We start from the raw sequence: 12994 nt of genomic DNA on the forward strand, positions 1-12994 counted from the left end.
TATAGTGACGCATATCAATATTAAAATTCTTTAATGTTTTATATAAATATATTGAGACTTGGCCATCGCCTGAAAACACGTGTAAATTCAATCGCCTGAAAACACATGTAAATTCAATTATTTAGTGCGATGGCCAAGTCTCAATATATTTATATAAAACATTAAAGAATATTAATATTGATATGCGTCGATTGTAACGTGTAAATTGGTTTTACTAATAAATTACTTATGACTTATGACTTATGACTTAATACCTTATGCTTTTTTTCGATATGTGTACTCTTGCGGTACTATTGACCCTTCTGTAAGCATGATTCAGATCGGTTGCTCGTTGCTAGGCATATACCGGTTCAACGATATTTATATACGACCTTGATATTGCTTAACGATGTCGCAGACGACACAGTACAATCGGTTAACTTTAGAACAGTAAGAAAGCCAACATTTAGGGTGACGTTGATGTGATTTGTGTTGTATTCATGAAATGAGTGCGTTTGTTTGTAGTAGCGTTTGTTTGTACACAAACGCCACTACAAACAACAATACAAGTTAGTATATTAATACTAGTTTATGTAATATGATACCAAGTTGGTCGAAATAAATGAATTTATTTATCTTATTATTATTACTGAGATTAGAACAATCAATCCGTCACTCATTTTTTCAAGGAAATCGATAGTGACAACAACAGTTATGCAGCTGCGATCGCAATCCAAACGTCACCATTAAACATCAGCATCATCACTACTAGAGTTGCGACAGCCGCTCGTAATCAGATGGATCGTATGTACGGTTGTTTGCTACCATAGAGTAAGAAGCTACAAAAAATCGTCTGCTTCATTGCCGTGTACGCGTCATAGATCATTTTATATTCTATACACTCAACAAGCATTTTGATTCCCAGGGAGGTCTTATTTTTTGTTATCAAAATTGCAAAGTATTTTTTGTATTAGTGCAATACTCCTTTGGAGGTATTTTATTTCAAATTTCAACTAAAAAGTGCAGCTCGGACTAGGAGTTTTACAATATATAATCGAACACTATATGTATAGACACAACAAATACGAGTAGACTCTCCTCTTACGAAGTCAGTAACGACTATGACAACTAAGTTAAGTTATGAATGTTATGATACTGTGCCGAAATAAATAAATACTACTGTGCATGTCACATGTATGATAATATAAATTGAACCGACGCGGTATCAGTCTTGGGCATCTATTCTTTTATCTGATGCCAAATCAATAACCGTGTATGTTTTTAGGGTTTTGTACTCGTACCTCAAAGGGAAATAAAAGGAAGCATTAAAAAATTACTCAAACTAGAAACCGGGTCCGGTCCGAAGCGTCCGACACTTCGTTTTCTATGATAAGTGTAAGTAAGAAAAAAAATGGATGAGTATAAGTAAGAAAAAAAATAATGTAATTTACCTACAAACACTACGCATCTAAAAACTCACTCTAATAACAATTGTAACTACCTAACATTTTATATATCTAATATTTTATTTTAATATATTTTGTTGTTGATATGTTTTGTAAATTAATTATAGATATAAATAGGTTTAAATGTGACATACTGTGACACTATATGTATGTATGTATATAATATGTATGTGTGTAATTTTTGATGTATAAAACTATTGTTTTATAAAGGAATAAATGAAATGAAATGAAATGATGGGGATCACGCCATGCTTTCTATAGGAAAGGAAATGGCGAACGTCTCAACCTGGACCCAGACCATTCTAGCTTGAGTAATACTTAATTTTACTCTGCCCGTGAGGCCGATTTTGATTTGTACTTATATACCCTCCTTCCTCGTTTCGGTCTTCTCAGTGCTAAGGGTCGTGAACTCCTCACATAGATCACATGACTCCGGATGGCAGATTTCCAGAGCTTCCGACCTCTTGCGAAGGCATCGTGGACCTTGATGTATAGCAATTTTCTAACATCAGGCTAAGCACGGTTGCATGCCTGTCACGTTCTAACAAGTATGTAAGTGTGAAAGTGAGAGGCATAGTGACAGGTGATAAAAATGCAACCATGCTGGTCAGATGATCGCGTTAGACTGCGGCCGATTTTTCCCTTTGTTTCCAACGAACCAGTTACCATAAGTTCTTCCAGGTTGCCTCCAGTCTTCCTGGCTATGTGTCGGAAGAATTCAAGAACTCTGCGGAGACATGTAGTTGAAAGCCTGGTATTACGATCTGCTTAAGTAGGTATTCTTGTATATGTGTTGGATAATTTACGTTTGGTGCACGGCTTGCATATGATAGGCGCGACAGTCGACAGGCGAGAAAACGCCGCGACATAGAGCTTTAGCTTTAATAGGTAGCATAAAACCCGCGCGATAACCCGCTGTCTTGCGGACAAATGCCAAGACGACAATTTTTCTCGGTTGACAGTTCTACGCTTAGGGAATGCTAACCGGTTAACCGGTTAACCGGTTACCCGGTAATTTGACCAATATTACAGTCGGTAAAATACCGGTAATTTCCAGCCGTAACCGGGAATTTACCGAACGTTGTATAGGCAAATAAAAATGTAATAACCTGTAGAATTAGCCCACCTGTCTTCGTACTTACAAAAAAAAACAATTACTACGGTTTACGATTACGAAGAGACACTTAAAATACTTACTTTTCTGCATCTTATGATCTCGTCGGAGTAGGAACTAGGAAGCAATGTTTTGTGACAAATGAGTGGTCGCTAATCCCTCGCCCTTTCCCTTCTCGCCACCCTTACCCGACCCGCCTTACTATGTTCAGTGTCCTTTGTTTTAGTGTGTAGTGTCCGACAAGTGTGGAATGCGAAAGAACATTTTCTACCGCTGGTTACTTGTGTTCAAGATATCGTTCACGAATGTCTAAGCAACGTTCTAATTAATCGCCTAGATATTTAACAAACGCAATTATTTTATATATAATTAACAGAATGATCTGATGATGACATGTTCCTGATTCCAACTCCTATCTTAAGAGCCCGGTAACGATTTTAGAGCAAAAATTTTAAATTGATAGATTTAGTCGTTGGAATTGTACACCTTTTGTTACGTAATATCTAAATAACAAGTATTGGTTTCTATTAGCACGTTTTTTCATCTTGCCTTTTAATATTGAGGTCGCAAGCGTGCGTCCCCGGTAATAGGTGACGAGAAGGGATAGTTTTTAAAAATTGATATAAATTATGGTAGTCAATTATACAAAATGATGTATAAGAACAGTTTCAGCAAATGTTGTAGATTGTTTAAGTATCAAAATTACGTTGAAATTAAGTAAATTTTCAGAGAAATTGTCACTTGTTTTGAAGTAATTTCTGGAGAAAATTGATTTCGTCTAACTTTCATTTACACTACTTCAAATTTATAGTAACAAAAATGTAGTTTATTAAAGTTGAAGTACAGGATATGTGTAATACAAAATTACCATTTTTAGCAGTCCAAACTTAACGAAATTTACAAATACGATCGACAAAATCACTGCTTTTCGCGCGTTTACCTAAACGTCCATCAGGAAAAAAAACATTACTAATTAAGTGAGTCTGTTTTAAAAAAAAATATTTATTATAATGAAAGATAACAAGACGTGCTAAAAGAGACCAGTACTTGTTATTTTTAATAGTTAACAAAAGGTGTACAATTTCATGCGCTTAATCTATCAATTTGACATTTTTGCGACTAAAATCGATAACGGCCTCTTAAAGTGCAATTTTAAAGTAACTAGTGTTAAAATGATATGAAACTAATCTTGCTGTTAATTTTTTTTTCTTATATTTACTAGATTTTAATGAATGTTGATTACGGTTTTAGTTACTTTAATAACAATATTATATTGATAGATGAGTAAATGCAAACTTGTACGACATTTAAATGACGACTGTCACTCTTTAGTTATAATTTTTGTTACCCTTGATTACTGCGGTTTTTAAAGAATTAAAAAAGTTTGAAATTGCTTATTTAATGTACAAGTTCATTTCGCTTTGAAATGATACATGTTTGATTTTTTATTTAATATGATTAGTAAATATATCTTGTTTAATGTTTATAGTTTATTTTCATTATTTTGTTTTGTCGATGTTTCTATAACGTGCTGTTGATTACTTTTAAAGGTTACTGACGAAAATAAGGACACAATCAATAATAAAGCAAAATCAATGTTTTTTATTTCATAAACGTATAACCGGTAATTTACCGGTTAACCGGTTAGTGGGACCTCGCGTCGGTAAATTACCGGTAATGAAAAACGCCCGGTTATTGCATTCCCTATCTACGCTTTACGGTACGGGATAGTTTGATCTATTGATAGATGGCCACACTGCCTATGTCGCGCACGGGATGCCTCTCTCGTTTTTCAATTTACGAATTCATGGTACTAAAATCGAGAAATTGATAGATCGAGATAGAAAATTGTGACGGCTACGGCTGTCTTTTGCGGCGCGAGCTATCCCACGTGTAATTATGTGCTAGCCGCGCAGTTAGCTTCCTATGTTATTTTATTCGGTATTTTTATAGTTTATCAACTCAAGTAGTATTACCAAATCCTACAGAACCTTCGATGTGCGAGTCCGACTTGGACTTGGACGTTTTTAGGGTTCCGTAGCCAAATAGCAAAAAACGGAACCCTTATAGATTCGTCATGTCCGTCTGTCTGTCCGATTATGTCACAGCCACTTTTTTCCGAAACTATAAGAGGTATACTGTTCAAACTTGGTAAGTAGATGTATTCTATGAACCGCATTAAGATGTTTACACAAAAATAGAAAAAAATCAAAAAAAATTGGGGGTTCCCCATACTTAGAACTGAAACTCAAAAAATCTTTTTTCATAAAACCCATACGTATGGGGTATCTATGGATAGGTCTTTAAAAATGATATTGAGGTTTCTAATATCATTTTTTTCTAAACTGAATAGTTTGCGCGAGAGACTCTTCCAAAGTGGAAAAATGTGTGCCCCCCCCCCCCCCCCGTAACTTCTAAAATAACCAAATGAACAATCTAAAAAAAATATATGATATACATTGCCATGCAAACTTCCACCGAAAATTGGTTTGAACGAGATCTAGTAAGTAGTTTTTTTTTAATACGTTATAAAATTAAAAAAATATTTTTTTTGTTCATCAAACCCATACGTGTGGGGTATCTAGGGATAGGTCTTCAAAAATGATATTTAGGTTTCTAATATCATTTTTTCTAAACTGAATAGTTTGCGCGAGAGACACTTCCAAAGTGAAAAAAAGTGTGTCCCCCCCCCTGTAACTTCTAAAATAACTGAATGAAAAATCTAAAAAAAATATATGATATACATTACCATGCAAACTTCCACCGAAAATTGGTTTAAACCAGATCTAGTGAGTAGTTTTTTTAATACGTCATAAATGGTTCGGAACCCTTCATGGGCGAGTCCGACTCGCACTTGGCCGCTTTTTTTTTATTGAACGGTTGAGTAATGGTTACAATTTTATTGATACACGAGCCACACGATTACTTGATTCTCGTGATACATTTTTAATGTTAAAGCAATTTAGTTAATGAGGCCAATTCGAACGTACACTGACATCAAAATGATATCATCGTGTACGAGTTCGAATAAAATGGACGCACGAATGATAATTTAATGGTGCTCCCACAAAGGCTCTTATAAAATGTTATACAACATTGTGTGACAGGGAAAACCGTATAAAATACTATCAATACTATCATGATGTCCCGGAAGCAACATAACTAAACGACATCATTTAGATATCATTTTAATGTTAAAATGTTAGTTTGAATTGGACTTCATATTGGAACGACACAAAGCATCATTTGGTAAAGTGAAAACTGTTGATAAAAACCGTCTAGTTCGTGTCATCTACGATGACGCACAGATTTATCAAATATAACCCTTAATAACATGACTATACGAGTCAAGGCATGTGTCTTCGCGAATAACACGATCTATACAATTATGATGTTTTATACTGATTTTTTGTGTAGTTCATACTTTTTTTAACTCATCCAGTGCCAGCACGAGTTATGCGCTACCAGCGTAGCCGATATCATGGAGAACCTTCATGTAGCGAAAACCGCCTACAGAGAACCCACCTAGCGGGTTGCTGGCAGTGAATGAGTTAAAGGTTATCTTATCATATCTATTTTTCGAGGGCCCTTGATGATACACTTCTACGTGATCCACCCTAATATTAACATTTTACTCGACTGCGACTTAACCAGAAAGTAGGGTTATGGGTTTAACTAATGAATCAGTTCACACTGCAGCTAAGGATACTGGATGGATTTTTTTAACTGACGTATCGATAGATTCCTCTTACCCTTCTCAACCTGTTTACACTTGTTTTATCAAAGTAAAATTAAACCAACCGCCTTGAGAGGATTCCAAATATGAAATCATATTTTTTCTTCTGGCTCCTAAACTATTAAGCGGATTTCAATAAAATAGACTTCAGTAGATCTATATGTACATGAGTGCCATGCAATATAAAGATACTAAAATTACCTCCCTCCCTCCCTGTTCTTTTGTGTAAATACCCTCTTAGGAAAGATCCGTTCAACTACTCAAGAGCTTTTCCAACCATCTTTCATAAGCCGGATGATTGAGCTCATGGATAGCATTTTGAATTCCTATTTTTTATTTTGGATATTTGTTCCCGAGTCATGGGTGTTTTCTATGTATTTAAGTATTTATTAATATTTATATATTATATATATCGTTGTCTAAGTACCTTCAACACAAGCCTTATTGAGCTTACTGTGGGACTTAGTCAATTTGTGAAACAATGTCCTATAATATTTATTTATTTATTTATTTATTTATTCCTTTGGTTCCAGATAGCCTGCTCCAAAGTCCTTCATTGTTTGTCTGGCGAAGGCGTGACATTCACACATTAGGTGTTTTACTCTCTCTTCCTCTTCGCCATTTGACAATGGGTGTTGTCAGTGTCCCTTGGCCCAAACTTGGCCCAAACTGCTTTGACCCCGTAATGACCAGTAAACATCCCTGTTATAATTTGGAATCGTCTTTTGATAAGTTTCCATACCTATTTGCTCCAGCCGGAGTCTTTGCATAAAGAGCTTTATGACCATCAGACTGTCCTATGCGGTAAGAGGTTAAATAGATAAAAATATAAGTAACATATAGACTACATGCTTGCATATTATAGGAGCTTCGTCTGCCAACAAACCACTCTGTGGTTTGGCAGAAGAAAAAAAAAAAAAAAAAAAAAAAATCCATGACATATGTTAAAGGTTAGTGTAATAAATGAATTTACCTGGGAGGATCAGGAGCGTATTTAGCGACGCAGGTGAGGTTGATATCGGAGCCCGCGCGCACAAACAGCTCGGGCCCGGACAGAATCTCCGCTTTTGATACTGCAACAATACAAATATTTAAATTTACATATATGAGGATTTTCAGAACATAGTGTAGTAGTAGAACAACGTAGTATAAAAAATAGAAAAAAAATCATATAGTATGGATGGTCTAAATTTGTAAAGGGCGATAGCGACCCCTTAAATGTAATTAACATTTCTGAAGCAAAAATTACATTGGCTTTTAGGGTTCCGTACCCAAAGGATAAAAACGAGACCATATCACAAAAACCACTGTCCGTCTGTCTATCTGTCACCAGACTGACAGTTGAATTTTTTACATATGATGTATTTCTGTTGCCGCTGTAACAACAAAATACGTAATGTAACGTAACGTTTTTTGCGTAATGGTACGGAATTTCCGACTCGCACTTGGCCGGTTTTTTTAAGTGCCCCGAAGAAAAATATAATTTTGACGAAATAATGACCCCACCCCAACCTTACTAATACACGAAGACTATCGATTCAAAGATAATTTTTTTCTTTCCCAAAAATAGTTCTGTGACGCATTTTCGCATACATCATAATATATGGACAGTCACAAAACTAACATCCAAAATGTGTATGAAAAACTGCTGACATTTTTTTCTTTCTTTCAATAAAAAGTCCTCGTGATTCAGAGTCGAAATAACACAAAAGTTAAGCTTAGAATACATTTTAAAAGTGGAAAAATTACTGCCTTGGATGAGACGTGAACTCACGGCCTCTGGGTCTATACTCCAGCGCTCTGCCAACTGAGCCACCAAGACCTCATCCATAGCCAGCGAATATTTCCACCATATGGGACCCTAGCGATATAGAAATATAGTAAGAGCGTTGCATTTTTTAAACCTCCACTGTAACTAGTCTTACGCAACGCAGTAATATTTCCACTTTTAAAAATTATTCTAAGATTATAGCATCGTTATATGAAATTCTAGCCAAATGACGTCACAGACAAGTTACCTAATCTTTACAGTTCTATACGATTTATAAAATAGACATTGTGTCTAAAAATAGTGTTCAGGTCCTTTATTTCAAGCATGACGTCAAATAATTTATATTGAATACAGTTAACAACCTTATATTATTTGAAGTTTAATCTTAATTTCAATAAGCTTACGTAACGTACAAATAGCCATAGCAGATAAATGTTAGTCCATACAATGTATATGACCATTGGTCGAGCTTTTCGACGGAGGGGTAAGCTCTTAAAGGAGACTCCAGTTGGTTAAATGCTCTAAATCAATAAGTATAGGTAATAAATATTTATATAGAATGAATGTATAATCAAAGAAATAACTCGCAACAACAATGCTCCCAAGCATCCTAGTTCTAAACCATTCACTCAATTTTCTTCACCAATGTCTGTATTTGGAGTTTTAGGAAATTTTAACCTTTTGACCGCTTTATGTCATAACCACAAATATCGCTCAAATGCCAAGGTCCCGTGCGCAAGCGAGTTAATGTAAACCTTACTTGAAAGTGTGAAGGTTACTTTGACAGCGTCCGCCATAACACCTATAGTCGTTGGCGCTGTGGTCACGACTAGTAACGACGATTTTAGGTGTTCTTGGCGTTCAAAAGGTTAAACTGTAATAGAAACTATTAAACGTATTCTCGAAACCTTTTAAAAAACGTAATTTAATAATTTAGGTAACCTTGTAATCCTATCCTATAGTCCTTGACGCTATCATGACTAGTAACGACGAGTTTAGGTGTTATTAACGTTCAAAAGGTTAAACTGTAATAGAAACTCTATTAAAAGTATTCACGAAACCTTTTAAAAAACGTTATTGAATAATTCAGGTAATAAAACGCTTGTTCATACTTAGATTTAATAGACTGTAACTTAACGAGTAAGAGCATATTAATATTCTATTGTACAAGCTTCGTAGCAAAGCAGCGTAGAGCTTCTACACGCTCGTAACTCTCGTAGCGGTTTGCGTAGCAAGCTACGCGTATCAGGGGTAGCAAACTAAAGGCAATAACTTCGAAACAATAGTGATAACAAACCGTTGGTTATCAGATATCGATTGTATGATACAAGTTCTTTCACTTTTACGACCATGATATGAACATGACCGTAACTTAGTGGAATCGTAAAATTGCCTATAAAATCTATTGTTTTTCTTTCGTTTATCGAAATGGGATCTTTTTATAGTTGAACGTTATATTAATACATAAATTTGTCGCATGTTTATGTATGTGTTCTCACAGATCAGTACTGAAAATGCTAGTGTTTCTGTTTTGTAAGTTTATCTGATTTCATAAGTGTGTATGTCATCATCATGGCCCGTACTTTTCATGCCTTTGACGCAAAAATGACGTAATTTAACATACAGGCAGTTTTTTTACAACACTACAAATTTAGATAAATTACTTTGACGCGTAGAAAAATAAATACTTTTTACGTGAAATACGCTGTTAAAATACAAAAATATGTATTATTTAATACATCAATAATGTATTAATTCGTCGAGTTCTAATAAGATGAAAGTCAGTTAGACGTTTCTTTACTGATTGTCAAGTATATGTATCAGCTAACCAAAGAGGTTAACAAATTATTAATTATTACGAAAATACTAATTGGAATCATACTCTATGTAGCGTGACGTCATTTTTCTGTCAACGGCATGAAATGTACGGGCTCTGGTCATCATCAATGGCTACTGCATCCCTGATGGATGATTGTTGCAACGCTGTATCAAGACCGGTTGAGACGGCCAATGCATTTCCCCTTATGGCTATACAAGCCTATCGCTACACGGCACTTCTCATATATGTATGTTTATATTTGTGTATTTCTTGTGGTTGTATTGTGTTCGTACAGGTACCTAATTGTATCATCTATACCAAATGTTTTTGCACCGCCTACAACTTATCTGCTTGGCCTAAAGGTTGACTGGTAGAGAATGCCTTTTGTACCGTATATTTTCTTATGTGCAATAAAGATTAAATAAATAATTAAATGCAAATTTGAAACGTAATCAATATAAGAGCCGAGGTAATTAAGTATCATTATCTACAATTTATTTGGCGTTGAAATTTTAAGTCCGTGGGGTCCCAGATGCCAGCGCACACAAGTTTTTTTGCAGAAAACGCGTAACGTCTGGTTGACGTAACTGGTGACCGTAGAGCTGGCGGCTTCCTCGCACAAAGTTTCAGTATTGCGATACAAAGAGAAAATGACACCAGCATCCTTGGTACAATGCCTCAAGGGCCTATTTTAGATTTAAGCTAGATATATGTATAATGTTATTGTAAATAAAATATGCTTTACAAAAAATAAATAAACAACATTCAAGAATTCGTTTACCTTAATATACAATGGAATAAACTAATTTGTGACCCACCACATTACGTTTTCAGTGTCATAAAAATATTATGCCAATGTCATAATATTCGTAAATACCATTATGTCAGCCATTTTTACATTGTTGTACAATAAATACCTGAGGTATATATTGATTATTTTAAATAAATTGAGGTCATTTAAATCTGATGTTAACATCGATATTGGTTGTGTAACTATAAACCTGCCCTTAAATATAAGCTTGATTAATTCACAGCATTAACATACCTGACAATGTAAAATTATACTTTGTTTATTTAATTAAATATTACAATAAAGGTGATAGAGGAGTTTTAACACGGCACTTCATTAAAACATTGATTTATTATTACTTGTTACACATAATAGATATTCCATGTTTTAATATTTCATTAATAAATAATGAAAATTACATTGTATATCGCCTATTTTAGCCCGATTCGAACTACAAGATACGTCAAATATTAGGTCTAGATACGATATGGATAGGAACAGTGTCATAAGTGACGTTTCTTTAAACAAAAACGTCACTTTTGACACTGACCTACCCGATCCATATTGTATCTAGACCTAATATTTGATGCATCTTAAAATTTAAATCAGGCCGTTTATATCACCCAATTTAATTTTATTTAAAGCACCCATTTCATATTCAATTCTAATCACTCGCGCGACATAAAAATCGAGACCTGCAGAATTCGAGTTTTAGTTATTCGATATGTTTGCGATATGATACTGATCTTTCTGTGTCAGAAGTGACATTTTCAACCAAAAACGTTAATTTCTGACACTGGCTGACTGACCGATATAGTACTGACAGATCAGTATTATATCGGAAACAGATCGAATAACTAAAACTCGGATTGGCATGCTACGCTTTCTAAAACATGTAAAATTACGGCCCGATTCGAAGAACGATTAAGACATGTTCAACATCAAAATTGACGTTTATTTCGATTCCGCTGTGATCCCAATAAGATCTATCTACGATATTTCCAACGTCAAATTCACATTGGTTGCCCCAATCGAGCTGCTTCTGTCAATTATACGACATACAAACGATATCTAAATGAGAAATTATCTAAACCAGAACTTATCGTTATCGTATCTCATTTTTCGAATCGGGCCGTAAATGTTCATGTCAGTTAAAATTAGATTCGAATTTGAACATTTGTATATCGCAATAAGAAATTGTGTTTTATTATTATTTACATAATTTTTTTAAATAAAATAAATGAATTAAAAGCAGTACTAGCTCTTTGCTAATAAATCTAACATTTAACTAATAAAATGTCGTGTAAAATTCGGTCCAGCAGAATAATTTGGATGAAACATTTGGGCCAGGAATTCCAACTGCGACCTTATTGCTTTCCGAGGGCTATTAATGTTTTATTTTGCATTTTGTTTTGGAAGGCAGAAGGCAAATTAATCTCATTTTTATTTCCACTTTAGGTCCACTTGAACCATCCCACTAACCCGGGATTAACTGGTTAAACCGTTAAGCCAGTGTCAAATTGTAGCCAGTGTCTGGTAACCATGGTAACTCCAGGTTTAACCGATTAACCCCGGGTTAGTGGAATGGTGCAAGTGGGCTTTATTCATCATTAGGCATCTCACACACCAATAAGTGCTGTCCTGGATGTCGATTTTAATTTACCAATAGGGAGTAATACTGCAATGTTCTGCCGCCAGAGTGCAGCACTAGCACCTTTCATAGACCATAGAGTAACAAATCCTCTTTATTGCACAACCTCTGAAAAAATGTACATGGAAACACATAAAATACATGAAGATAGAGGTAAACAACAGGCGGCCTTATCGCTACAGAGCGATCTCTTCTAGACAATCTTTAGGTAGTGGAGAAATGAAACTTAAATTAAATAATTAGGAGGTAAAAAAAACTAAATAGCAAACTAAATTAAAACTAAAATACCGTAAGTAACTTATACATACCGTGCTGTTTTTTGACAAGATTTTACAGATAATAATATATGACACTGATGCATCAAGGCGGTTTTTTTACAAATGGCCTACCGGGAATCGCGAAAATCGAAATTTTGTTATCTGCCTCTTAATCGCTCGAATATGCAAGAGTGATAGAGTGTGTGAAAGATGATGCAGGAAAGGTGCTAACAAAAGATGAAGTCATAAGAGAACGTTGGAAAGGCTACTTTGAAAGGTTAATGAATGAAGAGAATGATTGGAGCAGGGTACTGAATCACAAACTGATAAATATGGGTGTAGTGAGAGAAATATGCATGGATGAAGTAAGAGTGGCTGTGAGAAGTATGAAAAATGGAAAATCCGTAGGAC

At 34.9% G+C, this 12994-nt stretch overlaps 1 protein-coding gene across 1 annotated transcript in view; it reads right to left on the reverse strand.

The window, feature by feature from the left end:
- LOC133526805 (limbic system-associated membrane protein-like) overlaps positions 1-12994 on the reverse strand; it is a 107413-nt gene that overhangs the window by 38105 nt on the left and 56314 nt on the right. The window contains exon 5 of the mRNA XM_061863592.1: positions 7269-7368. Within this exon, the coding sequence (XP_061719576.1) occupies positions 7269-7368 (100 nt within the window). The remainder of the gene's footprint in view (positions 1-7268; positions 7369-12994) is intronic.

The sequence above is a fragment of the Cydia pomonella genome, chromosome 17 (assembly GCF_033807575.1).
Source record: "Cydia pomonella isolate Wapato2018A chromosome 17, ilCydPomo1, whole genome shotgun sequence".
Classification (NCBI taxonomy): domain Eukaryota; kingdom Metazoa; phylum Arthropoda; class Insecta; order Lepidoptera; family Tortricidae; genus Cydia; species Cydia pomonella.